This window comes from Onychostoma macrolepis, chromosome 18, assembly GCF_012432095.1.
Source record: "Onychostoma macrolepis isolate SWU-2019 chromosome 18, ASM1243209v1, whole genome shotgun sequence".
Lineage (NCBI taxonomy): Eukaryota > Metazoa > Chordata > Actinopteri > Cypriniformes > Cyprinidae > Onychostoma > Onychostoma macrolepis.
Window position 1 is genome coordinate 8,782,913 of NC_081172.1, and position 27,910 is coordinate 8,810,822.

The 27,910-nt window shown below is 35.9% G+C and overlaps 1 protein-coding gene across 3 annotated transcripts in view; it reads left to right on the forward strand.

Moving 5' to 3' along the window:
* The window catches only part of cdh13 (cadherin 13, H-cadherin (heart)), a 341,165-nt gene that overhangs the window by 258,082 nt on the left and 55,173 nt on the right, over positions 1-27,910 (forward strand). For all 3 annotated transcript variants that reach the window (XM_058751362.1, XM_058751363.1, XM_058751364.1), the window contains one exon: positions 16,319-16,459. In XM_058751362.1, the coding sequence (XP_058607345.1) occupies positions 16,319-16,459 (141 nt within the window). The remainder of the gene's footprint in view (positions 1-16,318; positions 16,460-27,910) is intronic.

Genomic DNA, 27,910 nt, shown 5'->3' on the forward strand with positions numbered 1-27,910 from the left:
TGAGACGTACGGATCCATATGCAAGCTTTTATTGATAAGAGACGTGGTCTTAACAGGCAGGGTCGAACAATGGCAGACAGGTATATCATAGACAATGCAAAGAGTCATCTAAAACTGGCGTGGGTCAGACGACAGCGAACTGTATCCAAAGGGGCTTGACAAGAGAGGTAATCCAGAACGTAAGCAATAGTCCAGGCAGGGGAAAACACAATCCGAAACACGCAAGGCAAGGAAAACTATCAAGGGCTCTGTAGAGTAGCTAAGGCTAGGGGAGCGATAAGCGCATACAATACTCGGCAGTGAGGGAGAGAAAGTCCATGGCTTAAGTAAGGTGTGCAAATGGGAATCAGCTGTGTGTGATCAGTGCAATGAACTGTGTGCCTGTCATCAGTGCAATGGATGATGGGAACTGTAGTCCGGAGGTGATGTGCAACAGTTAGTGTAGTGCAAGAGTAACTGTGGTGGGTGAGTGACCTCTGGTGGTGAGTGAATGGAAGTTCACAGACCGGATTCGTGACAGTGTGTGTGTGTGTGTGTATATGAAGAGTTCATTTGCAAAAACTATATATATATAGATAGATATATGTGTGTGTATACATATACATATACACATACACATACACATATACATATATATATATATATATATATATATATATATATATATATATACAAACATGTGGTCAGAATTGTTGGTACCCTTGGTAAATATGATCAAAGAAGGCTGTGAAAATAAACCTGCATTAATCCTTTTGATCTTTTATTTAAAACAAATCACAAAATTCTAATCTTTCATTGAACTAAAACAATTGAAAATGGGGGAAAATGTCATTATGAAATAAATGTTTTTTTTTTGTTTGTTTGTTTTCAATTATTGGTACCCTTAGAAATTCTTATGAGTAAAATATCTGTGAGGTATATTCCCATATATATTAATAATTTTGAGCACACCATAGTGATTACGAACATGAAATTATCCAGCCATGGCTTCCTGTTTCACAGGAATATAAATAGGAGGGAAAACAATGCCCAAACTCCCTTAATCACCATCACAATGAGAAAAAGCAAGTAATATATTTCTGATGTGCAGCAACAGATAACAGCTTCACAAATTAGAAAGTGACTTTAAGAAAAGAGTTAGAGCAGTGAAAATTCCCATTTCCACCATCAGGGCAATAATTAAGAATTTCCAATCAACAGAAAATGTCCCAAATCTGCCTGGAAGAGGACGTGTGTCTATATCGTCCTAATGCACGGCGAGAAGGAGAGTTTGAGCGGCTAAAGACTCTCCAAGGACCACAGCTGGAGAATTGCAGAAAATAGTTGAGTCTCAGGGTCAGAAGACCTTAGAAAATATATATTAAACAGCATCTACATCACCACATGTTGTCTGGGAAGGTTTCAAGAAAAAAAAAAAAAATAATCAAGAAAAAAATGCTCTCATCCAAAAACAAACTCCAGCATATTCAGTTATCAGACACGATTGGAACTTCAAATGGGACTGGCTTCTATGGTCAGATGAAACTAAAAAAATAGCTTTTTAGCAGCAAACACTCAAGATGGGTTTGGTGAACACAGGGATAAAAAGTACCCCATGTGTACAATGAAATATACTGCTGTATTTTTGTTGTGGGCCTATATTTCTGCTGGAGGTCCTGGACATCTTGTTTAGATACATTGCATCACTGATTCTGTCAAATACCAACAGATAAAAAAATGACTGACTCTGTTAGAAATCTTATAATGGGCCATGTTTGGATCTTCCAACTGTACAATAATCCGAACACAAACCTCAAAAACAACACAAAAATGGGTCACTGAGCACAAAACCAAGCTTCTGCTATGGCCATTCCAGTCCTCTGACCTGAACCCTATAGAAAATGAGTGGGATGAACTGAAGAGAAGAAGCACCAACATGGAGCTGGGAATCTGAAGGGTCTGGAGTGATTCTGGATGAAGGAATGGTCTCTGATCTCTTGTCAGGTGTTCTCTAACCTCATCAGGCATTATAGGAGAAAACTCAGAGCTGTTATTTTGGCAAATGAAGGTTTCAAAAAGTATTGAATAAAAGAGTACCGTTTATTGTGTCCAATGTGTATTAGAGAAAAACATTTATTTCATAATGATATTTCACCCCATTTAAAATTATTATGCTCCAATGAAAGGTTTTTGTGATATTTCTTTTTTAAATGAAAGATCAAAAGGATTAACAATGCATATTTATTTTCACAGCCTTCTTTGATCATATTTACCAAGGGTACCAACAATTCTGACTGTGTGTGTGTGTGTGTGTGTGTGTGTGTGTGTGTGTGTGTGTGTATATATAGACTGACTGATTGATTGATTGATTGATTGATTGATTCAATAAAAATATCATAGCTATCATGACACTTTACAGATAAAAGACAGAACTACTTCAACTAATGTAATTTCCTTCCCACCTTCAGGATAATATTTTAATTTTCTATTTTTTTTTTTTTTTGATATTATTTATTGTAATATTTTATTTTTGATTTTCTTTTATTAGTATGTTTATTATATATTATAATCATCACAGTACATTAAAGAAATTAGACAACATTAGTTTGTATATTATTTTCCTTTAACAGGTTCCTCTGAATCTGTTAACATATTATTGTGGTATTTAGTATTTACAAACGAAAAGAGTGGGTCATATTCATCTAAATTATTCTATTTAGTCATTCTTTAAAATTGTGCGAGCCCCTGCTGGAAATTTGCATGTGTTTGGATGCAGAAAGCACACGATGTGTGCACGTGGCATTAGCATGTGGTGCTTCATTAAATATTCTCTCATCAAGGGGAGCATTATTTAAAATTCGCTTTCTTTTTCGCTGAGCTACAAATCGCTTGTAATCAGCCATGGTGACATTTTGCAGCAATTACGCCCTTGCTGTTGACACTTTCCTGAGGAGTTTTTCAGACAAATTATGTCATTTTAACACTTTGCCTCCCTTGAGGGAATTGCAGCGATGGTGGCAGCAGCCATTTCAAATCAAAGGTTTTACCATTAATCAGAGCTTTATTCTCTTTGCTCAGTCACCTGTACCGATTGCACATTTTTCAGGTGTGCGCTTGCATTTTAATCTGTCTGGGCAGGTTGTTTTCTCTCAAAGTCTATTTTTAGGAGTATTATTACTGGACTAGGCCTTTGATGGGCACTGTTGTCGAATCACATTCACACTCACAGATAAAAAGCCTCTTCTATACACACCATATGTGAATTCTGAGAGAGATGGATTTATCCCAGATGATGGGCTAAATCTCTCATCCCCTCAAGCTCCATCCATCCTGTCTCACTGCCTCCATCTCTCACTCTCTTTCTCCGGGCATTTGTTTACTCAGTCTCCTAAGCAGATTGAGCATTTCCAGCATGTGTGCTCTTCTCTGGAGGAATAGGGCTTGCACTTAGAGACTCAGCCTGGAATAGACTGCAGACGGCGGGCCCACTTTAGTACTCAGTGTGTGGTCTTGGCTCCGTACTCGTAGCTCCTATCTGCTGCTGGAGGACTGTCAGAAAAGAGTAGGCTTCTCTTGGACCCTTTTATCTCAGAAAGCTCTGCTGTTTTTTTGCCAAAAATTCCTAAAGGCTTTCCCCACTGATCTCTGGGAGAGATGGAGACTCTTCTCCCGAACCACCTACAGGGATTTAAACTGTTTAATTCAGGTCGTAACTTGGATTATTTAAGCAGTGTTATTTAAGCGTTTAAAAGCCTGTTCTGCATATTTATAGTCGTAATTATGAACCTAATTATTAGTTTTGCACAAGTTATGGTTATGTCCACTAGCATTTCCGAGCCCACGCATATGGGAGGCATAGTTGTAAAACCTCTCGTGCAGTTTAATGGAGTAAATTTATGCACAAGCATCTAGCACTCTCTCTTCTACTTTTTAAATGACAAGCTTTCCTCTGAGGCCCCTAAATGTTACATATCGGTCTCCTCACAGTGACTTTCTAACATTTTTAAAAGTCAGATGCCTTCATATATGGGACACACTGTATCATTTTGTGTCAGTTCTTACAGTTCAGGTCTTGAATTTTGAATGTTTATGCTTTGCTATTTCTTGATAAAGTCTTAGCTCTGAAATTGTCAATTTTATCTTGAAATCCAAACAAAAATGTCAGCAATCAGAATGTCATTTGTTATTACACTTACTCAGGAAAGTCAATGTCCACAGCTTGAAAAATAAACTCTTAAGGGTAGCAGATCCCTAACATTATTAATATTAAATAAATACACAACATGTACAGTATATGCCGCCTTGTATATTTCTCTTTACTTATTTAAATGGAAGGTTCACCCAAAAATTTAAATTCTGTCATTGTTTAATTTGTTTTAGTTTTTTCTTCTTCTTCTGTGAAGCACCTTTTAAAAATGCCTCAGTATTTTGTTCTTTGTTTTGAGATTTTTATTTATTTATTTTTATAGCTTTTTTTGTTTGTTTGTTTGTTTTGTTTTGTTCAAATATTTGGTTTATACAGAGGAAAGTTGAAGTTCACCCAAAAATGAAAAAAAAAAATTCTTCTGTAAAAACACACTTTAACAATATCTCAGTGTTTTGTTTGGTTTGGTTTGGTTTGTTCCAATATTTGGGTTCCACAGAAGAAAGTTTACCCAATAAAATGATGACAGTTTGTTTGTTTGTTTGTTTGTTTGTTTGTTTGTTTATTTATTTAAAGAACAAAGAAATGCCTGAAAGGGATCTGAAATGTTTAGAGGCCAAAGAACAAAAACAAAAGTATAGCATCCAATTAAATGACAGAAACATAATTACTGTATCATTAGAAAACTAAGACTTTACTTTTTCATTCAGTGCAGTAAACTCACTGTTTTCTAGGTCAAAATGACTCAAAAATTATGGAGTAAGTCACATACAGTATTTAGAAGATTCCATGCGACTACATGAATCTGTGTCGTGGGACACCTGCTTACCACCTCCCTTCGGAGTTGAGAGCGAGGGTCTTTAGTAGTGCGTGGTCACGCACACTCGGCCAGGTGAACAGACATAGATACTGCATGAAAGCTAATGCGCCAATGCCCGGCCTGTCTACTGCGCTACACGGTGGATAAATCTAGTCTAAGCTCCCTCCCTCCCGCACACATATACACACGTCCTTTGCTGTCCGTGGAGATTGAAGCTGCAACCTGCTGACATGTTGCCATGGAAATGATCTCAAGAGCCTAGAAAAATAAAGTAAAAAAACAAAATAAGCGCTAAAAAAAAAAACAACGCTAACAACAGATACCATCGCGCATGAAAAAGCATTGCTTTCTGCGTCAAAGCATTGCCCTAGTTGTGCCACTGAGGCAGAGTGTTTTACAAGTTGGGTCTATGTGGCAGCCCCAGTTGGATTTGTTACACACATGCATTTTTCAGGCATGGAGGATTCTCTTTTGGCTCAGTAAGGTGCAGGCCTTCCTGTTGATACTGTGGGGTTGAGATAGTTCTTTCCCATAGTTGACAGTACTTTTGTCACAGAGGAGATGTGTAGTTGCACACGATCAATAGCCTAGCAGCAGAAAGAGGAATCCTATGGCATTACCATACACACAAAGCGAGAAGAATGCGCCGGGGTTTTGAAAGATGAGTGTACATCCTTAGTGTCATAGGTTTTGACAGTGTCCTGCTACAAGTTTGGAATCAAATATAAAATGCATGATCTGAATTGTGTCTGAAATGTTTTTGTGTCTGTTTGTTAGTGGGGATTTTTGGGCACAGTCATTTATTTAGACATTGATATTTTGTTTATTTTAAAGTGAAAAGTTGCATGTGGCATGTTTTTAAGATAAAATGGTTGAATTGAATTGAATTGATTAATTATTTTCATTCATGGATTTATTGTTTAAAAATATTTTGATGCAATCAATTTGAATTCATAGTTTAATACTGTGATATCCTTTAAGTAAAAATACAGGTCAGAATATAATGTATTTAATTACATGGCATACATTCTTAAAAATAAAGATTCCAAAAGAAAAAAAAACAAAAACTGATGAACATTTTAATATATTTTTTAATAATCTTAGTCATCTCAGTCATTGAAAAGATTCCTTGGTTATTAAAGTTACCTCAGGGGGCTTCTTTCTTTAGAGCAAGATGGCTACATTTCATGGTTTTCAGTTTTCTGCAATAGCAAATAAATGAGCATTTTACATTTATTTCCCTTAATAATAAATTGGATGATGCAAAATTCATCTCTGAATATGTTAAAGGTAAGCTAAAAGCCATCATATCTGGAGTGGTATTTGAGGCACCTAGTAGCAAGTTAACATGATATCCATAAGCAGGACTGTATATAGGGCCACAGAATATTTATTTATTTTTTGTGAGTTATGTCTCTGAAATAATCAGAACAGATCACTTTGGATGGAGTTAAATTTTGCTTACTCTTCCCGGTTGGTGGTTTTGGGCCAGGATAAGCTGCCATGTGCACCAAACAACATTGAAAATTTGATTGGTTGATAGAAATGCTGTTACAGGATCAACAAGAACATCCATTTACATGTCCTAGTCCTAGTTATGATCACATCCAAATAGCAACCAAAAACATGTAAGTTAAGTCTAAGAAATATAACCCTAATATATTTCCATATGACAGGACACAAAACATACTGTACAGGCTCGATCTCAGTCTCGGTCGAAACCAGCTTTGGTAAGCATATTAATCTGTCTCAATCAGTAGGATAGGAAGAATTCGTGCCCCCGGTCCCTTAGAGACCTCCCCGGCCCCTGTCGGCAATGTAACTGCTCCCCGGTGGTGGCAGCCTGCCTTTGATCTGTGCTAATCTAATTAACGGTTAAACAGCAACACCTGTGCTCTTCAACATAAGTGCTGCTGCCACTTCCCAGATGGGCTTTGATGGCCATGATGAAACACCTCCCTCCCTTCCCTCTTCCCTTCTTCTTCCACCTCCTCATTTCCTACCCTCATCTCCTCAGTAGAGGAGCCTGAGTGTAATGGGGACTATTTTCTCCCCGTTACAGGACTGTAATTGACAGCGATTAGTCTGCGGTTGGACGATGCGCTTGATTAGATTAGCTAGGCTCCTTTTTTCTGCTCTGTTTCTTCAAACCCCAAAACCCCAACCTTGACCCCAATTAGCCCCACACACGTCAGGAGATTCTGCATCTCTTCTGCTTATCATGAGCTCATTAATTTGGTTGATGAGTTTCTGTAAATACGTCCGGAGTTAGGTGTCGGATTTGTGCTATGAGTCTTTCAAGTAGTGCAAGGTGTCCTAAAAACTTAATCAGTGGCATAATCACATGCTTGAACACTTGTGGTTTAGTGGTTTGTGTATGTGCTTTGTTGAGTCTGGCTCACAACCTCTACATCATCTTCCCTCTATACCACTTCCAGACTTCTCTCTACTTTTGAGCCTATAAAAGTGGTAAATGCAATTTTTATTATGTGGTAAAATTAATTATTTCTCTAAACTTTTCATCAAAGTGTCTGCAAAGTCTTGTTGTGCAAGGTGTCTTGAAATAGTTCAGCTGCATCATATTCACAGAGGCATTACGTCTTGTCAGAGCTGCGGCCTGCTGGTTAGTGCAAGTGCTTATTGAGCTGAAGTGCAAATCAGCCAAGAATCATTCCTTATCCTGTTTTGCCCTCTTCTTTGTCATTTTTTCTTTTTCTCTCTCTCTCTTTTAAATCTATACAGTAAATGCAATAAAGACCAAAGCATGTTTTTAAAAGTCAGTATTGTTTTTATTCATTAAAATGTTTCTTGTTGTCATTAAAAAACAGGACGCTGCTGGTAAAGAAGCACTCGAAAAGTGTTCCATGCCACCATCGGATCTTAAAGCTAACATAATGTCATATGTCTTCAATAAATGGCAAATTGATTGGGATCAATGTACCAATAACAAACTGTTTGAACTGCGTGTAACCCTAATGTGGGTAAAAGTCGCATCTGTAATCACTGGGATCTGATCATATATACGTGATGCTGAATAGGAAATTCCAGAATCACACAAGTTCTTAATATTAAACGAAGGTCCACCAATATGCTCTAATATCTCTTAGGATATTATATTACTGCAAAGGCCATCAAATAAATGTTTGTTACAGTATCAATCCTGAATCCGTTTTAGAGTTTTATCTTAAGCAAACTTTAAATCCTTCTATGGGTTTTTTAAATTACTCTTTTTTTATTATTATTAAACTAGCTGTTAAACTAGCCAAAGTATCTTAAAACACCAAACCAACAAAACAAATTTAGAAAAATAGCATTATATTTGAAAAGTTGAAGGGGCTTTTGAGATTTGAGATTTTAACTGTTTTTCAAATATAATATAAGTTAATAAGGTCTACAACTTTGTTCCACACAAACAAAGACACTCATACGGGATCGTATTGGCATGAGAGTGAGTAAATGATGACACAATTTTCATTTTTGGGTAACTTTCCCATAGCCTAGTTATTGCATATGTTCTGACAAATCGAACTGAGGTGATGCAAATTCATGTCTGACTGTTATCATGGTGTCCTCTCTCTAATGATCTTTTTATAAAAGTCCATAAAAGACAGAGAGGAAAAAGAAATTAATAAAACCACAGTGTTTTATATTTTAAAGTTCGTGTTTTGATCATCTGGTAAAATTACCGATTGCTATGCAAAACCCTTCAAAGTCTCCAATCCATGCCATTTCATGCTTTTAACCACATCTGTTATGGAAATACCTGTCCTAGTTCACCGCAACAGCGGGGTGTGTGATATTAGGTGATTGCAACCAGGCTCTTTAGTTGACATCATCCCCTCTGCGTCTCTCCGGATGCCAGGATGTTGACTCAAGAGAGCCACAGGGCAGAACTTCTGTTTGAAATGTCAGAGGCAGGAAAGCGCTAGAGATCAATCCGTGCCCCGTGTCACATGCACACACAAAAACACACTCTAAATCGAGACAAAAGGACAACAGATGAGGGGAAAAAATAAATGAGGCTCCCTCTGGCCTCTTTCATGGAGAACTCGCTTTCTGCGTGGACCCAGCGCGCCATCAGTAGCTTTCTATTAAAGGCTTTGTTTTTGGGGAAGGCTTTGATCCTGGCTCCATAATCGTTCAGCCACAGTTGGTTGTTTCACACACTCACCTCTTCAGCAGTGTTATCACGGGGCAGCACATAATACTTTCGCTGCAGCGACAAGTATTTCCATATGCAGGGCCGTTCAATGACTTCTCTATTAATATTCAAGCACAGCCTCAGACTATAATAAATTGGGTTATGTCATTAGCGGGAAATGATATCTTGGTGTGTATTTGCCAAAGGGTGAGGAGTTTTAGGAGCGAGCGGCATCCTTCTGCGAGGCCGTGTGTGTGGCGAAATCTGAATAGCTTTCCAAATTGACATGCAACGCTCGGATGATCGTTAATCATAATTGGACACATATTTGCATATTGCAGTGTCAGTGGCTTCGTCATTGGGATTGTTCATGCATTAGTGTTCATTTTTTAATGGCAATTAGTCTCCATCTCATGATTCATTTATTAAATACGGCTGGATTTTTGAGCTCCATTAGTGGACGTCCAATGAATCAAGCGACCAAGCGCAAAGAGATCCATCAGATATGACGGCTGTTTGCTGCTTTTAAGTCATCGTGATTAGAGGGATGAGAGACATGCTGAAGGAGGCAACACGTAGAGAGTTTTGCAGCAACTTCTAGCTGCACACGTGACTTTGTGAGGAAAATGGTAAAAAGATAAAGCGGCAAAGTGGCCGGAGCTCATTCAGCAGTGTGCATTGGAGCGTAGTGTACAGTAAGCAAATTGGGGTGAATCTAGAAGTTAAATGGAGTCACTGCAGGATCTGTGAAGTTTCTAAACAACTTTTGTAGGAGAGAATGGGTTCATTAGGTACAGCATTTTACAAATTGCCAAATATAAGGCTGTTTTCTGTTTATATACTGTATTTTAAAGTGTAATTTATTCCTGTGTAATTATTGTTTCAGAGTGCATTGTAGGTGCTATATAAAGAAATTTTACTTACTACTTACTGTGATAGCAAAGCTGAATTTTCACCAGTCATTACTCCTGTCTTCAGTGTCACATTATCCTCAAGAAACATTTATTATTATTAATAATAATAATAATGTTGAAAACTGTTGTGCTGCTTAATATTTTTTTGGACACATCATACTTTTTTCCCAGAATTTTTAAAAATTAATAGACAATTCAAAAGAACAGTAATTATTTGAAGTCAGTAATTATTTGTAACATTATAAATATATGTACTGTCACTTTTGTTCAATATAATGCATCCTAGCTTAAAATGAAAAAAAAAATTTAAGCTGAAAAAAAAATCATACAAATGCCAAACTGTTGAATTGTAGTGTATATGATTATATATAGCAATTATAGCAAGTCAACTACAATACTATATATATATATACTATATATATATATTAGTGCTGTCAAATGATTAATCGCAATTAATTGCATCCAAAATAAAAGTTTTTGTTTACATAATATGTGTGCATACTGTGTATCTTTATTATGTATATGAAAAATACAAACACATGCATGTGAAAAATGTTATGTTTAAATATAAAAAATATATATATATATATATTATATGTATATGTGTGTGTGTGTGTGTGTGTGTGTGTGTGTGTGTATAAACATGTAAATATATTCAGTGTGTACTGTATGTGTTTGAATTTATGTATACGTAATAAATATACACAGTACACGTACATATATAACGCAAACAAAAGTTTTTATTTTGGCTGCGATTAATCATTTGACAGCACTAATATATATATATATATATGATATGTAAAATTGCATTTTTGTAGTTGACTATAAATAATAGATTTGGCACATTTTCTCAATTCAAAAATTAAATACAAATGCAAAATGATAATTTTGCACCTTAACAGTGATACACTACTGTGAGGTGCATTAAAAGTAGGTTCAGGAGTCCCAGAAGCAGCCTCTAGCTGTCTTAAGTATTGACAGAATCATTTATCAAGTCTGGTCTGACCCACAACCCTATTGCTTCTTGAATTTAATTTTGTTCTGTTGAGCCTACTGTTTGTTTGTGTATGTATTTGCAGTCAGGAATTGACTACAAAGGCTCATCATCACTGCAGCTGACGTTTAAGGGTCAGGAGATTCTCTCAAGTAACTCCACTCATGTTGGCTCCATTTCCATTTCACCACCTGACTTTCAGCCATCTGCAGCCACACACAAAGCATCCTCATTTTATTTGCATCAGCACCCAGCCATCGTCACATTTAGACGACCGTTAGTAAGCACCACGTGCAAGGCGTTAGCTAGGGATTTCCAGGGGAGCGAATTTGTGATGTGTTCCTGGGTGTGCGATGTTCAGGCTGACTGGCATTGTGACTCCCCTCTGAGCTCAGTGGGATATCGAGCCAAAGGCAATGTGCCATGATCCAGCAAGCTGCTCTGCTAGTCGGCTACTAATGTCTGTCTCACTTGGCCCAGAGTGTAGTGAAAACATTTTGCTGAGATGAACATGAAAATCATGTGTGAATGTGAATTATTTGATTTTTAGGTATCATCAGGATATGTAATTTCTATGAAAGCAGTTTCAGCCATGGGAGGGAAAAAAATATTTATATATTTATATCTCACAATAGAGTTGTGAATTTGAAAAAGTCAGAATTTGCAAGTATATAAGGCTTCAATTCTGCAAATTGAATTGTGGGTTTAAATATAATATGAGGGTTTATATATAATTGCAATATATAAAAACACCATTCTGAGAATTGCAAGAGGTTTATAACTCGCAATTGCGAGAAAAAAAGTCCTAATTACCTTTTTTTTATTATTATTATTCAATGGTGAAAACAAAAGTCTGAATTTCAAGATGCAAACTCAGAATTCAGAGAAAAAAAAAAAGTCAGAATCATAATGGGGAAAAAAAGTCAGAATTGCTAGATGTAAACTCAGAATTAGGAGGGAAGAAGTCAAAATGTAGGCTCAGAATTATGAAAAAAAAAAAGAAATTGCGAGACAAAAAAGTACTGTGAGGAAAAAGTCTGTATTTATATCTCGTTCTACTTTTTTTTTTTTTTTTTTTTTTTGACAGAATACCAATACCAAAAAAAAAAAACCCTACCTTTTTTTATCCCATGCCATAAACAGGCTTCCATAAATATCTCACACTCCTAAAAAAATAAATACTAAGAGAATATCTATAATCCTAAATGTAAAATAATACCTTATAACCATTAAAAATATATTAAAATTCCCATAAAGGACCATATAAAATTAGATCTTAAAATATCTTGAAAATTAGTTTATATATAAAAATCAAAAAATGAAGGACAAAGGTGTTAAAATAGACTTGATAAATTGATTTAAAATTATATTATACCATCATCTGAGCGGTACTGAAATGATTAATCACAAAAAACAGCATTAAAAAGCAAAATGGCTACAAAAGGGGAGAAAAGAGCAGAGAGGGGAAAATGGCAGTTTATTCTATATATGGATGACAGTAATATAAAGAAAAGTAATAAGAAAAATTGAGAAAAAAAAAAGGAAATTAGGATAACATTCCAGGGATTGAGTGGAAACACGAACCTGTATAACCATCCAGATTGCAATCATTTAGAAGTATTAAAAATCGCCTGTGAAAAGTACAGGAGACATTAGCATATCTACAACTTACTCCAACTTAGTTAAAGCTATGTGAAACAACCCTTGTGAAAAGGTATGAGAACGCCAGCTGGAATAAAAATGAAATACTTCAAGGAAGACGAAGACGTGGCCAGCAGAAAGATAGAGAGATTCCCTGCACAAGACAAACGGGTTATAGCTTTATTCATCATTTCAGCTGCTACTTCTGTGGCTTTTGTGTGGATCATTATGTTCTTGGGGAATGAAAGGTAGAGCGGTGAATAGGCTGAGAGGTTGGGAAGGCAGACAGTTTCTGTCAAAGCGCTTGAGAGAACAGAAAGGGGCCACAGAAGCATAATTATGACATCACATCTATTGAAGCGGACGAGGCGGTATCTCGTTCAGCGGGTCAGAGCCAGTTCTGTCTCGCTATGCATATATTTCCACCTTCTAAAGCCTATATTACTTAAGTCCTTACACACTCTGGCCATGGCCTTGATCTATTATACAAAGTGCTTTTGATTGCATTTAGCCTGATTTACGATGAGTGTTATTGGACGGACGGTATGAAATGGATCTGTCGTAGATAGAAACTCAAAAGACAGACGAATCGGATCTGGTGTGTGAAATGACTGACATAACTGGGGCGCAATAACAGTTGTTATGCAATGTGAAGTTAATGTATCGTGTCTTGTTTCGCATTCAAAGGCAGACCTGGGATGTTTCAACACTCTTCCAGATTGTTTTAACAGGTTTTGTATTTTTATGACCTTCAAAAGCACATGAGGAGGTCACAGGTGCATCGGCGCGATAGATTTGAGCAGGGGAACGCGAGAGATGCGAGACTCATTAAGATGTTGTCACGCTATGCGAGAGCGTCGTGCGAGCCTTTGACGGCACCGAGATTTAATCTGCGCTCACCTCCCTCTTATCCAGATGGGTTTCTCTTCTTTTTTCAACTCACAGGTCTGTGAAGTACCATCTGTTTATCAGCAGTAAATAAGTTCTGAGTCGTTCATCAGTGACAGCCGTCCCAGCCGATCTCAGCCACCGGAAGCACTGCGCTTCATGGAAGTTTAGAAAAAAAATACTTCAGCATAATATGTCTGATGAGGTGTAAAGCTTGACCGTTGGTGGTATTAAACAGTGCACATCAGTAACTTCATTTCTTAGCTTTTCTTATTCTACATCCTGTGAATTACAAGCAGTTTGTGTTGAATCGCATCAACAACGTAGTTCAGAAGTGTGATGAGTGTGATGAGATTATTAATTGCAGTTTTACTTGAAGGCAATTCTCAGTTTATAAAAAAACACTCACAAAATGCCTATATTTGGTCAGTTCAGTCATTATTTGGCAACTTTTGAACATTTATTTTAACCTGAGAGTGTCATTCTAAACTATTCTATTTTATTCTATTCTATTCTATTCTATTCTATTCTATTCTTAGGTCAGGGTTTCAGAAGGGGATTACCAATGTTAATATTTCAGTTGTTTTATTTGGTTGAATTGTTATTTTCGATACACTTAGATGCTTAATATTTTAAATTAGTTTTTATTTTTGTTTTAATTTTAGTTGTTGTTATTTTATTGTTATTTTATTATTATCTTTAATAGTATTATTTAAAATAATATATAATAATTGTTTTAAGTTTATTTCAAGTAACATTTATTTTATTTTTGTTGTTGTTGTTTATGATTTTACTTTTAGTTAACTATAATAACCTTGGTCTGAAAACAGTTTTCCACATTCATCGGATCATTGGGTTTCTTTTAAATGCCACACCTGAAGTTGAAATATTGTGAGAATAAAGTCAAAATACCCCACTCTTAAAGTACATATTTTTAAGTCACCTTTTTTTCCTCCAAAAACTGCAGTGTACTGTGATTATTCTCTTTATTAATTGCAGCTTTGTTGAAATGACATACTTCTGAGCCACTATTTGAAGCGTGAGATAGCAAGAGTAATTTATACAGAGAGGCAATGCACCATGGGTAAATGACTGCAGCACGGGCCTCCTGGGCTTTATGTGAAACAGATGGATGAGTTTTATTAAGCATGTGGTACTTAACACTGCGCTGAGTGGGATTTCAATAAAGGAAATAAATGTTAGCATTAACAGCACCTCCCTGTGTAATGTGCCATCATGGCTTTCCAGTAGGGTTGACTTATTTTAACAAATGCTTGTTGTCTTGGATTTATGAATATTGGGCTTTTGGTTTGGAGAAGGTTTATTTCCCATATGATGAGTAGGTGGTGTTTGATAGAGATAAAACGGTTTCAACCAGTCTGAAAATTTGTTTGGATATATTTATACCTTTTCCTTTGCGTCAAAAAAACCAGATGTCTATATAACGCTTTTGTGCCCATTTCTTTAGCTTATGTATTATTCATGCAGCGATTGCAGGGTATTTCTCCTGAAATATCTCTGAAATAACCTTGGCTTCTCTTAAAACTAAATTTCAGGAATTTGTGTTTGTTCACTGTCTTTCACAATCTCTAAAGAAAACTACTGTATATAATATAAGCAAACTTTATAAGGAAAGCACATATTGAATGAAAATGCTGACAATGCAGGGATTTCTGGTATATGTCTTTCACCTGACAACTTAAATATTTAAATATTCTTAAATATAGCATTTTTAAACTTGTTTCTTTTCACACTCTCTATAATTAATGTAATTTTGTGTAAGTAAATAAATAAATAAAATGGTTCATCTGATATTTTAAATATTTAAACATTGGAATTTGTCTTGCAAAAGCTAATTTCACAGCTAGTATTTTATGTTTACAAAATACACACAATTAAATGTTGTTTTTTTTTTTTTTTTTTAATAATTACAGCTTGATTGGAAATCACTCACAATAGACTTTGACATGGTTTTTAACATGCAATTATTCATAGTTTTGGATCAGTTTTTATGTTTGTAATGTATTTAAAGATTAAAAGTCTAGTCTTATATTTTAATGTATCCAAGTCTGTTTTGTAGTGATATTAATATAAATCAACCCTTGGGACCAAAAAAGAAAAAAATCCCAAATTTGATGATTTTACCCACCAAAAAATCCTCCCCTTCTGTCTCACTCTTTCTTTCTTTTTCTCTCACATCTTGACATTCTGGTTAAGGACATGGCCTTGAAGGAATGGTGATGTGGGCGTTAATTGACATTTGCATGTTTTCTTTCAGTATTACCTTTGAAATGTGACTGAAACTTGACATTTATTTAGACCAACACCTGTCAGGGAGAGTCAATGCTCTTTCATGAAGCCTTTATCATTGTTTCAGGACCGTCCCCTGAAGAAGGCCTTACACAGGAATAAGTGTAAATAAACAAAAGGATATTTTAGTCTCATAGATCACCGGTCAATCATGAGCAATAATGAACTTTTTGTACCGATTGACTTAGTGTTTGAAATGTCGATGATGAACTGCGAGACACTTTTGAGGTGACGCCATGACTTCAATACAATGATTGGTAGATTAGATCTTAATTACTCCATTTTACCAGTTAATTTACAACGTAACCGCTCATTAAAAGTATGTGGCGCTTTTCAGTGCATATTGACAGTGTCTAACCAGCACTAAAGCAGTTGTGGAACAATTACTTGTTCTTCAATTAAGCCACTTAAGTTCTTATTACGACTGTACTCCCTCTATCCTGAAGCTCTACTGTCTGTTGCCAACCATGTTCTTATGTGTCCACAGACTCTTCCAACCACACAGTACGAGCTAGAGATTGTGGCGAAGGACATGGCAGGAAGTGAGGTGGGACTAACAGGAACTGCAACAGCCACCATCACCATCACAGACAGGAACGACCACGCACCTGAGTTTACACACTCACTGGTAGGAGGAACCTTTTTTTCTTTCTTTATTTCTTAGTAATGTTATTCATTGACTGTACGTGACCTGCTCCATATTTTCAGTCGTTGTGACCCAGAAACACATTGAGTTTTCTAGTGATACAAGTGTTACATTTCTACACCAAACTGGATATAATAATTTAAATGGCTGTCATAAAAACTTGTTATTGGAAAAAAAAAATGGCCAATAAATTCCAAACGATTTTTAGACTACTTTTCGATGATATTATGAGATTTATTCAAACAAAAATGTATTGGAAAATAGTGTCTTGTGCTCACAAAGGCTGGATATATTTGATTGAAAATACAGTAAAAACAGTAATATTGTGAATTACAATTTTTAAAAAGCTATTTGATTTTAACATTTTATTATCCCTATTATGGCAAAGCTAAATTTTCTGCAGCCATTTGGTGCTCAAGGAATATTTCTTATTATTATAGTTAATATTTTGATCATATAAGAGAAGAGCATTTTTTTGCAACTTCCGATAATAAAGCATGTCACATATATTCATTGACATACTGTATTGTGTGCTTTAACATGCTGTATTTACAGCATCCACGATTATACCACTATCAATTTTATAACTGAATATTAAACCCTATATACAGTTGATTATTATTCTACAGTTTCTTTTGAAATGATTTATAGTGGTTTGAAGCAACTTAACACCTGCAGTCATATACCTCGAGGACAAGCACTCAAACTTCTCAGTCCAGAAGGCCTTCACCAATCATTTCCAATTGTCAATCACTCAAATCACGTGTATACACACAGAAGTTCTCCCTGCACAGCCAGGGCCTGAGCTTTTCACTCAGATACACTGACCTTGCGAGAAAAATCCCTGTGCATCAATCACTCTAATCTCAGGTGCGCTGCAGTGACAGCTGTGATTCACAAATACTCACACACAAAGGTGATGGACTGGGTCCTTCTCGATCGCTTATCCTCCACGACCTCCTGTTTGTGGTTTGAAATGATTGTGTTATAATACTCAGGGCATGCCCTGGCAATGATGGTCTGTCCATGGACGTAGTGTATTGTTTGTGTGTATTGTTGTTGTAATCATAAGTATTGCTGGAGGTTTTTTTAGCTGCACATTATAGTTACAGGCTATAAAATACACATTACTCTTCTGCTAAACAGTCACAGAGGCCACCGCTGCCATTCAGCAGTATGAAACCCAGAGGGCAAGAAAACTGCACTTATGCTATGTGCAAACTTAAGCTGCGTGTTCATTTGAGCCCACCTGTGATGAATTTGTCAGAAAATGCTACACTTGCACTTTGCTAGCCAGCAGAGGGAAAACAACTACGTCAGGCTGATGCAGAGACACTTATTTTGAGCTGTATGGAGGAAGTGCCCTGGGCTGTTGTCAGATTCCTAGAGACATCACGTCCACCCTCACTTGGCCCATTCCCAAGATGCACTGCTGTGCCAGGAAGAGGGGCTTTCTGACTGGCTGATGTGGCCACTCATTTGGGTTACCTATTTAGAGTGGCTTTGACAATTGCTCCTACCTTGCTTTAGGCTGCACTGTAAACACTAACAAGCTCAATATATGCAAAGAATTTGCATAAAAATAATTGCCTTAAAGTAGTTCAGTAATTTCTGTAAAAACAATGTGCTCTTCATATTGAATGAACTTAGTTAACCATCATTAACTTATCATTGACTTATTAGATTTATTTATGTATTTATTGATGGATTGATTTATTTATTGATTGATTCATTCTTTTTAATTTTAGTGACAAGTTGAGATTGCGGTTAGATCAGAAATTGGCTGTTATTAGACAAATCTTTTCAATAAGTTATTTAAATGAAAGCCAATACCCAGATTTGACAGTGTGTAACATTCTAAAATTATATAACATTACTTCCTGAACCTGTTTTCATAAAGTAAACATCTGTTTTTACTGCAAAGTAATAGAATCTGCATAGAGAAAATTGATTTTATATGAGCTAAGGTTCATCAACACTAATCCTCATAATGGTGACTAGATCTACTTATTTATGATAAAACAATATCAACAACATAAATAGAGCTACTAATTTAGATAGTGACATTTATGTGAAGATTTAAACGAGTATCTGCATTTGTATCTATATTTTCATGTCACTTTACCCTGCTTCTTAATGGCAAGTGTTTTTGTGTTCAGTATGTTTTTAACAAGCACTTTCCATGATACATTTTCTCCATTTACCAGTCTGACAGGGTCTGAGTCGACTGCAGTACCTCCTCTTTGCACATGCTTGAAAACACTCTTTACTGTGCTGTGAAATTCTGCAGTAGTTGTCTCCTCACAGGTGCTGTTTGAGTGCATGTCTCTGTTTTTGGCACCAATCCACCCTACGGGCCTAGAGAGCTGTGGTAGTGGGTCAACAGAATATCCCCTCCTCCTCCTCCTCTTAGACTGCTGTATCTGACAGACCTCAGTAAATATTCATGAAAAACACCATTGAAAGTGGAACATTTTGAAATTTCAGTCCTTTTGAAAAACTCAAAATCATCAGAAGCTCTAAATGTGTTCTTTTTAAATACAATTTTGTGAGGGGACGAGTATAAAAACATGCCACCTTCTCATGTTTCCTCAATTTTTCTTAATTAGCAGATGTTTCACTTTATACATAATCACAGGCTGGCATGTAGTCTTCCTCAGACAGATTTCGAGTATATGATCATTGCCACAGTTTATCATTTCTAGGTGGACCCATCTGGTCATTTATTCTCATTAGCTGGTCTAGTCAAATGGATGCATTTAAATTCAGTGGTGTTGTAAACAGGATCGCTTATAGAAAACTCTTTCTGTCTCTGCTCCAAAGTGAGACCCCACTTTAGTTCACTCTTAATAAAAACACAACACAATACAACTCTTAATAAAAACTAACAGGCCTACACAATGAAGCTGTATTATTTATTTGCATCAGCGGCACAGCTTCCCAGAGATCTGGTTCTTTACAGTGCAAATTGCTCATCACAGTGAAAATCAACTGGAATTTAAACTACACCATTGAGATCATATCCTGGAATGAACCAAGAAGATCAAGGAATGTAAGATCTGCACTTCTTTTAGCACAATGACAAGCCGCCAGGGCTGCACTATGGCTTTTTGGTTTTCCTCAGTTCATTTAATGTATTTAGCATTTGGGCCACCGTTGAACGCTCAACTTTTAAAATAAATGTCTGCAGTGTGTGACAAGAGACTTATTGTCTGCCCAGAGATAATTCTTGGCCGCGGTCAATGTATGGGGTCACGTAACAGTGTCCCGCAGCGGTAGTATTATTAGGATAATAGTAGACTTATCCATCCTCCCTCTATTATCTCTGTCTCCCTGGGTCCCTCCGACTCATGCTCCCTGTTTCGGGATCTTGGAGCCATAGAGGGAGAGGCCAGAGGCTGTGCTAGTTGCCGCAGGTGGTATGTACATGCCCGCCCACCCTGGCACTTTGTGATAACTGGCATCTATTTCAGATGAACCCTTTCCAAGTGCTGCAGCAGCCACTGATCCAGCTTATCACGCCTGTCACTCAAGGAAAGTGACAGCTTATCTGAGCTGCCTCTCTCCCCTGCAGTGACAGCACGCTGCTGCCTCCGTCAAAATGCTAATGACATCAACAATGATGGCTACAAGTCCGCAACACGATAGCAACAGAAGTCGGGCACACTTTTGGGGGGCGACTCTGAACGGATGGCTGTTCTTATTTGTACAATAGCCAATTGATTTTGCATTTACAAGGTCTCGCTCACAGCTCACAGACGTGCTTGGGGTGATTTTATATGTAGAAAAGGAATTCTAGTACTCGGTGTGATTGGCTGTGTTCCAAAATCTAGTGAGCGGCCTATGTAGGCTGCCAAAGTCAGCATAATTATGCTGCCTTCTGAGATATCTTGTTTTGGCTAAAGTTTAAGGCAGATTTTGCATGTATCCTTTAAAAGAAGGCAATCCCAGAGTAAAAAAATCCATCCAAGATGGTGGATGAGGTGAGGGAAGTCTCCATTTATACAGTGCCTTCCAAAAGTTTTGAAACTCTCTCAGATTATGGACAATATCAGAATAAATCTTTATAATTTTGTGAATAGAACTGCCTATGTAGTAGTAGACAATAATCTGTAACACTTTATTGTAGGGACAAATTCTCACTATTAACTAATTGTTTATTAGCATGCCTATTATTAACATATTGGCATTTATAAATGTAATATTTATAAAGTGTTTATTCTACATATATACGACCATATTCTACATGCCTAATCCTACCCAATACCTAAATTTAACAACTTAACAACTTCCTTACTAACTATTAATAAGCAGCAAATTAGGAGTTTATTGAGTCAAAAGTCATAGTTAATGGTTTGTTAATAGCAATAATTGGACCTTGAAATTAAGTGTGACCCAATTATCTTGGTTTTAGAACAGAGCCATGGAAACTATTGGACCATATGTAGTAATTGGGCTGTAATCATTCTCACTGTGATGGTTCTTGACCTTGGAAAGAAGAAATTAAGGAAGGACAGTCAAGATGTTCCCTATCACTCCTCACTACTTTGCTTTGAGACTTTGTCCATTGTGTGCAAATAGAGCCATAGCTCATTCCGTATTTTTATGGATTAAATCATTTTGACTCCCACTCAATTTTTTTTTTTTTAATGAATGACCTTTTGGTTCTGCAAACATTCCTTCTTCATTATTAGTCTTAGAAAACTTTCTCAGTCTCGTTCAGTTTTTCCCCTCCGTTAGAAGAGCAGCTAACATTTCTAGATGCCAGTGCTGGTAAGGTGAACACTATTGTTAACAACAGTAGAAAAGTCAGTTTTAGCCTCCATATTATCTATGTGAATTCCATTCCCTACTCTCCCAGCAATCCATTTCAAGAACCATCCATTGTCAATTCCCACAGCTACATCAGCAATTATTGACGGTCATGGATTCTTATTTCTGGATTTTATACTGTTTCTGGCTCATCTCTTCTCACTATTTCTTACAGTTCCTCTGCAGAATATTGGGTCTCAAACTCATTGAACTGAAGTCATTTCCAAAAAGACTTTCGGTTTTAATGATATTTACTGTATGTTCCATTAACAAGTGCTATATATATTATGTATGAATGGGTATATGAATGCGTAATCCTATTAGGAATGTAACATGTCTTTGTCCATGGCAAATATGTATATGTGTGTGTGTGTGTGTGTGTGTGTGTGTGTGTGTGTGTGTATATATATGTGTATATATATATATATGTATATATATTAGGGGTGTCAACGAAAATGCATTAACGCATGCGATTAATCCAAAAAAATTAACGCGTTAATATTTTTTTAACGCAAATTAATCGTTTGATAAGGTTTGACCCCAACTTCTTCCCGTCATCGCAGCACGGAAGGTTATCTATCATTGTGTGATGAGGGTACAGCGAACTACTGTTGCCAGGGTAACGGCACAAGTGGGCTATTTTGAAAATACAGTCGCGGGAAAAAGTTACAGAGCCGTGGGTTGCGGTTTTTTGGGCTACTTTTATAATGTGCCGCGGCCGCCCAAAGTGTATATAGACAAATAAAAATTAAAATACATCCTTTTACTAATGTGTATTATATTATACTTGGAATGTATCCCTAGCAACTTAAGAACAGAGAGGCGGTTGTAACATCAAACAACGTGAGTTTCAGCCAGAGCACATGTTAAGGCTTTTACACAGCAGAAATAAACATGACAACAGCCACAATAGATTATATAAGATAATAAACACACGATTACGATAGGATATTTGTATGTGATTGTCTTAAGTTGAATGTGTACATCTGAAATGCTAATTTGTGCAGCGATATAAAAGGCTATAAATAGCATATTTTAACAACAGTAAACAACCAAATTCCACACGTGATCGTAAAAGGAAGTTATTACAAACACTCGATGGTAGTTTGAAGTGAGTTCTGAGTAAAAGTGTATTATTAATAATACACATATTGTCATATTGTCTTATGAAGCATGATGCTGATGTTAGCTCTAATGCAGCTGCAGAACAGGTCCCATTCTTCTTCATAATGCATTTTGTCATAATGCTTCATGTAAGGTCGCAAGAAAATGTTTTGTTGTATTTATTTAGAAATACTTTTGGTAATAGTTGGGTAAATGTATACTGGGATTGAAGCGATGTGGCTTGCTAAACGTTTTATTGCCAGTTTAAAGGCTGATAATGGCTGAATAAAAACAAAAGAATAATGATAAAATAATAATAAGGATTATGTCTCATACCTGGCGGAAGTGTGAAAGATTCTGTTTCCTTAAACTAGTTTGTGATGCATTTCTTTATTTCAACACATTTACAGGTAAATCCTAGTATTTTAAATTTGTGATTTAATCATGATTAATCACAGTCCATGACTGTGATTAATGCGATTAAATGTTTTAATCGATTGATAGCACTAATATATATATGTGTATATATATATATATATATGTGTGTGTGTATGTGACCCTGGACCACAAAACCAGTCTTAAGTCGCTGGGGTATATTTGTAGCAATAGCCAAAAATACACTGTATGGGTCAAAATTATAGATTTTTCTTTTATGCCAAAAATCATTAGTATATTAAGTAAGGATCATATTCCATGAAGATATTTTGTAAATTTACTACTGTAAATATATAAAAATGTTGTTTTTGTTTAGTAATATGCATTGCTAAGAATTCATTTGGACAACTTGAAAGGCGATTTTCTCAATATTTTGATTTCTTTTTGCAAATCTCAACAAACCATACATCATATTAGCTTATTATTATCAGCTTATTTATTCAGCTTTCAGACTTTAAAAAAAAAAAAATGACACTTGAGACTGGTTTTGTGGTCCAGGGTCACACACACACACACACACACACACACACACATATATATATATATATATATATATATATATATATATATATAATTACCCATGACAATTTTGATCCAAAAATTAGATAACTATGCTAAGCAATCATAAATGCACTTTCTGATCCACAATGCACTACTAATATTGTCAAACAAACGCTACAAAAATAACACTTTATAATAACATTTCTTAAGACACATCATTAAACATTTAACAGATCATTAATTCAAGTAAGATTAACACTTCAGTTACAAATTAGTATGTATAGAATATTCATATAAATTTATATTTGAACAGCTGACCTGTTAAGCACAATATAATTATAAAAAGTTTTATCTACTGTATGTGTTTTGGACGTTTATTTCATATTAATATCAAAGCACCACTATACATTATTTTTCCAAGAAAATGAATAAGATAGCCATTCAATTAGAGCTTAAATTAATTTACTCAGAATATGCTAACATGGCATGTCATGAGAAGGAAGCCATTTTCTAACACTGTGTAATCCTTTATCAAATCTGCAAAGTCATTAAAGCATATTTAGCATGCATTAATATAAATTAATGTTTCTCAGTGTGTATGACAGGACTGAGCAGTCTTTCCGTTTGTATAATGAAAACACCAGACCACATTATAGTTGTTTAGCATATTTCATATTATGCTAATCTTTTCTTTGGAATCTCTTCATTTGCATTTCTGCGTTTTAAATTGTTTACAAAACATGTTAGTCTCACAATGCACCAGATCACTTTGCCGGCTTGTTAGTTTTTTTGGCATGTTTATGCGTTTGTGATTTTACTCATCATAAGCTGCAGTTATACTACATCTGTTGCCATCTATATGTCATTTTCATATCCATCAAGAACCAGACATATTCAGTTGAGCGATATTGACTTGATCATGTCTTCATTTGTCACACAGTGTGAGCTTGAGTGCCTAGTATACATCAGTTTAGTAAGAGAATTAAAAAGAACATTGTATACAGAAATGTTTTTGATATTTTTAGGTGGTGAAACCCAGGAGTGACCTATAGGTGAGATACTGATATTCTGTATCATTAAGGCACGCTTTAAGCACTGAATACAGAGTAAAAGTAACAGCAACCCTTTCTAGTGAAACACATTTAATATTCACTACTGAGAGAGTAAAGCCTGTGTTATACTTTCCGCTAGGGTCCGCTATGGTATGCGTGACGTAAAAATCATCATTGGAGGGTGTGCGCGGACGATCCGCGCTGACATCCGCGTGCCTCCTATTTTTTGTGACTGCGTGGACAAGTACGCGCGGTCAGTAGGCTACAAAAGCACCAGCTGCGCATGTGCAGGCTGTGTGAAGAAGCTCGTTGCTACCCGCACTTCTACAATCCATCGATAAAACAATGTAAAGACAGTCAGATGTGCAATAACTCTGGGCAATTGTTTGTTCACATATTTGTTTACTGTTCAAGCCGATCTACTGTGCATGTATGGAACACGTCCGCGGAGAGGACCACCAGTGTACACTTTCGGTAGTATAAATACAAGCAGTCCGTGTACGCGTCCGGATTTCCCACGCGGAAAGTATAACACAGGCTTAAGAGAGTGAAAGATGTATTAACTATAATTTTCAATTAGCAGATATTAGCATGTTTACAGTTCTGTTATGGAGGCCAAGTCAAAGCTTGTGAAGTGATGTGTGGGTGTTTGCTTTAATTCGTCTCATGGCTTTCATTATTTGGTTCACTGAATGGTTGTTATATTTGAAAGCACTGTATTCAATATTTTGAATCAATTTGTGTTGAGCTTCTTATTGTTTGAGACTTTCAGTTACATGTGTAACTCTCATAACTTTATAGATTGAACCTTCCACTCAAATTGGCGCTAAGAAAGCATTTGTAAAAATGCTCTGGAATCAAACACTACTCAGCAAAATCAGAGAAGCAGAGAACAATAGTTTATCAGTTTTCACTTCATTAAAATACAAATGATGAGCTTCTCAATTTTGTTGCTCAATCAGGACTTTAAGCATATTTGTTCTGATTTTGCAGCATTCATTTGAAATTACCCAGACGTATACTAATTTCAGTTTCATACTACAGTACATATATGTATAGGGGTTCGAAAAGACTAGAAAAGAAAACCAGTTGATATCCATACACTTGATTTGATTAATTAAGTTATCACACTTTTATTACTCTGCAGGTGATTGTACAATGAGAGTTGCTAACTGGTTGTTGATTTAGCAACATAGTTTTATGAATATTTAATAGATGGAAATAGTGTTCACATATTTGTTTGGTTGGTATTGTTGTTTAATACATAGGCCAATTGTTAAAATACATTTATTCTCCAAAAAGACTCAATCATTAAAAAAGTCTTTGTAAACACATTTTGTTGCAAGATTTTTTTTTTTTTTATGCATTGCTGAAATTACCTCATTATTTGGTAATGGAATTCAATTTATTACTCTCCAAATGTTTAGAAGAATGGTTAATGGAATCAGAACTTGAATCTGACTGAATTAAATGTTGAAATGCATTTGAGATGCAGTCACTTTGATTTTAGTACACTGATATATGGCTTCATTGGATCTGTTGGGAAAATAAATTATTTTTTTAAATTGTACTGTCACACACCATTACACACACATAAATTTAGCTACCTGGTCTCATGGCATAAATGTACCTGGGTGCACTTTTTAGCGAGACGCGAAATGCATACCTATGAGTACATACCACTGCAGTTTCCAAAAGAAATGAACACTAGAGGCAGTAAAACTCTGACGCCTTTTATTCCTTTTCACACAAATTTACAGAGTTTCGATTAATAAAGCGTAATTTTCGCACAATTACTTGAAGAATATCATGTTATAACTTCAAAACAATAATAATATGCTGGGAGATTTGAAAACTGGTGCTTTTGAACATTAGCATCACACATATCCAGTTTCATATTTATGGGTTTTCATAGAAGGTAGGAGACGTACTTGAGAGGTGAGGAGCTCCGGTTCGAATCCCGTGTAACTACGGTTCGACAAAACAGTTCAAATCTGCATATAAGGACGTTCAAATAACATGGTTGCATCAACAAATGCGTTTTTATATCAGTTTTGCATTTGTCAACACTATCGGGTAGGTTTAGGGTTGGGTTTGATGTAGGGCATATTTCCAACACGATAGAGCTTTAATTTTTACGGATAGTGCCCGGATATTTGAATTCTGAACCGCCGCAATACGTACCTGAAGCAACGTAATAAAAACACAGCAATACATGCCTATATCAAGGTAATAAAAATGTGTCAGGGTTTACGTATTGAACCCGTGTTTTAGCACCACTCAGTGGACATTTCTCTTTGAAACTGTGGTGAAACGTGCAGCAAGGTACGTAAAAACGGTCTCGCTAAAAAGTGCACCCAGGTATGTTTATGCCATGAGACCAGTTTGAAATTTAGTCTCTACCTAGTCAAATTATAACACTACATAAATAAATATTTAAAAATGAACAGAATCACAGTTTTAAATGTTTTATGTTTTAGTCTTTTTAATTAACATAGCAACAAATCGAGTGAAACAGAATGACGTGGGAATGATTATCTTTATATTTTACCACTTAACAAAATAAATTACATTTTGATGTCTCCCACTATCATATGCACAGTTTTTTTTATTTTTTTTATTTGTAATATTGACACTTTTCAAACTGATTCAAATTGATAAATACTGATAAACACTCATTTTTGTCACAGACTGCATCCCGTATAGATTTAACACAATTCTGTTCTCTTAATAGAATTAATAGATTCCATCTAACATTCCATCTTCCATCCTAAATGTAAGACTACAAGTCATAACTCCAAGATTATTTTATGAGTCCCATCTGTCCTGTGAAGTCCAGCTGGTAAGTAATGAACTACAGAAGACATGTCCTCATGAATAAAATCAGCTGTGCAAGGCAGTTTGTGAACATTCAGGGATTCTCATTTCATCTCAGGGGACACACACACACACACACACATATATATGTCCTTAAGCATGAAATAAATGAAGTAATGTGTCAGTTATAGACATTGCTGGATAACAGGAGGACAGACATGTCTGTTATCTGTATGTAAAAATGTCTACTTGCAAGTCTGTCATAAACTGTACAGTAGGTAAGAGATGCGCAAATAGGCTCCCAATTTGTGTACTATCTGTCCTTATATGTATGCAAGATTAGAATTACCACATCCCAAATTATAGTACATTTAAAATAGTATGCTTAAGCTGCCTAGATGGTGTACAATAAGTATGAATGTAAAAATGATAAATGAATGAATTACATGCTAAGTTTATATGGCAAAATTTACAATACTGTATGACATGATGGTCATGGTGGTTTTATGAATTATTACATCACAATACTGGTGTACTACCTTTTAACATACTCAGAAGTTTGTACTTTTCCATCACCAGCAAAATGCATATTTGCATAGCAGAAGAAAACGAATTAGGATGCATCACTTGATTTTGTATGTTTGGAATTTAGTTTAGTGTTTAGTTCCATCACTACTCTCACACACCTGTCTGCAATTTTCAAGTGATCCCA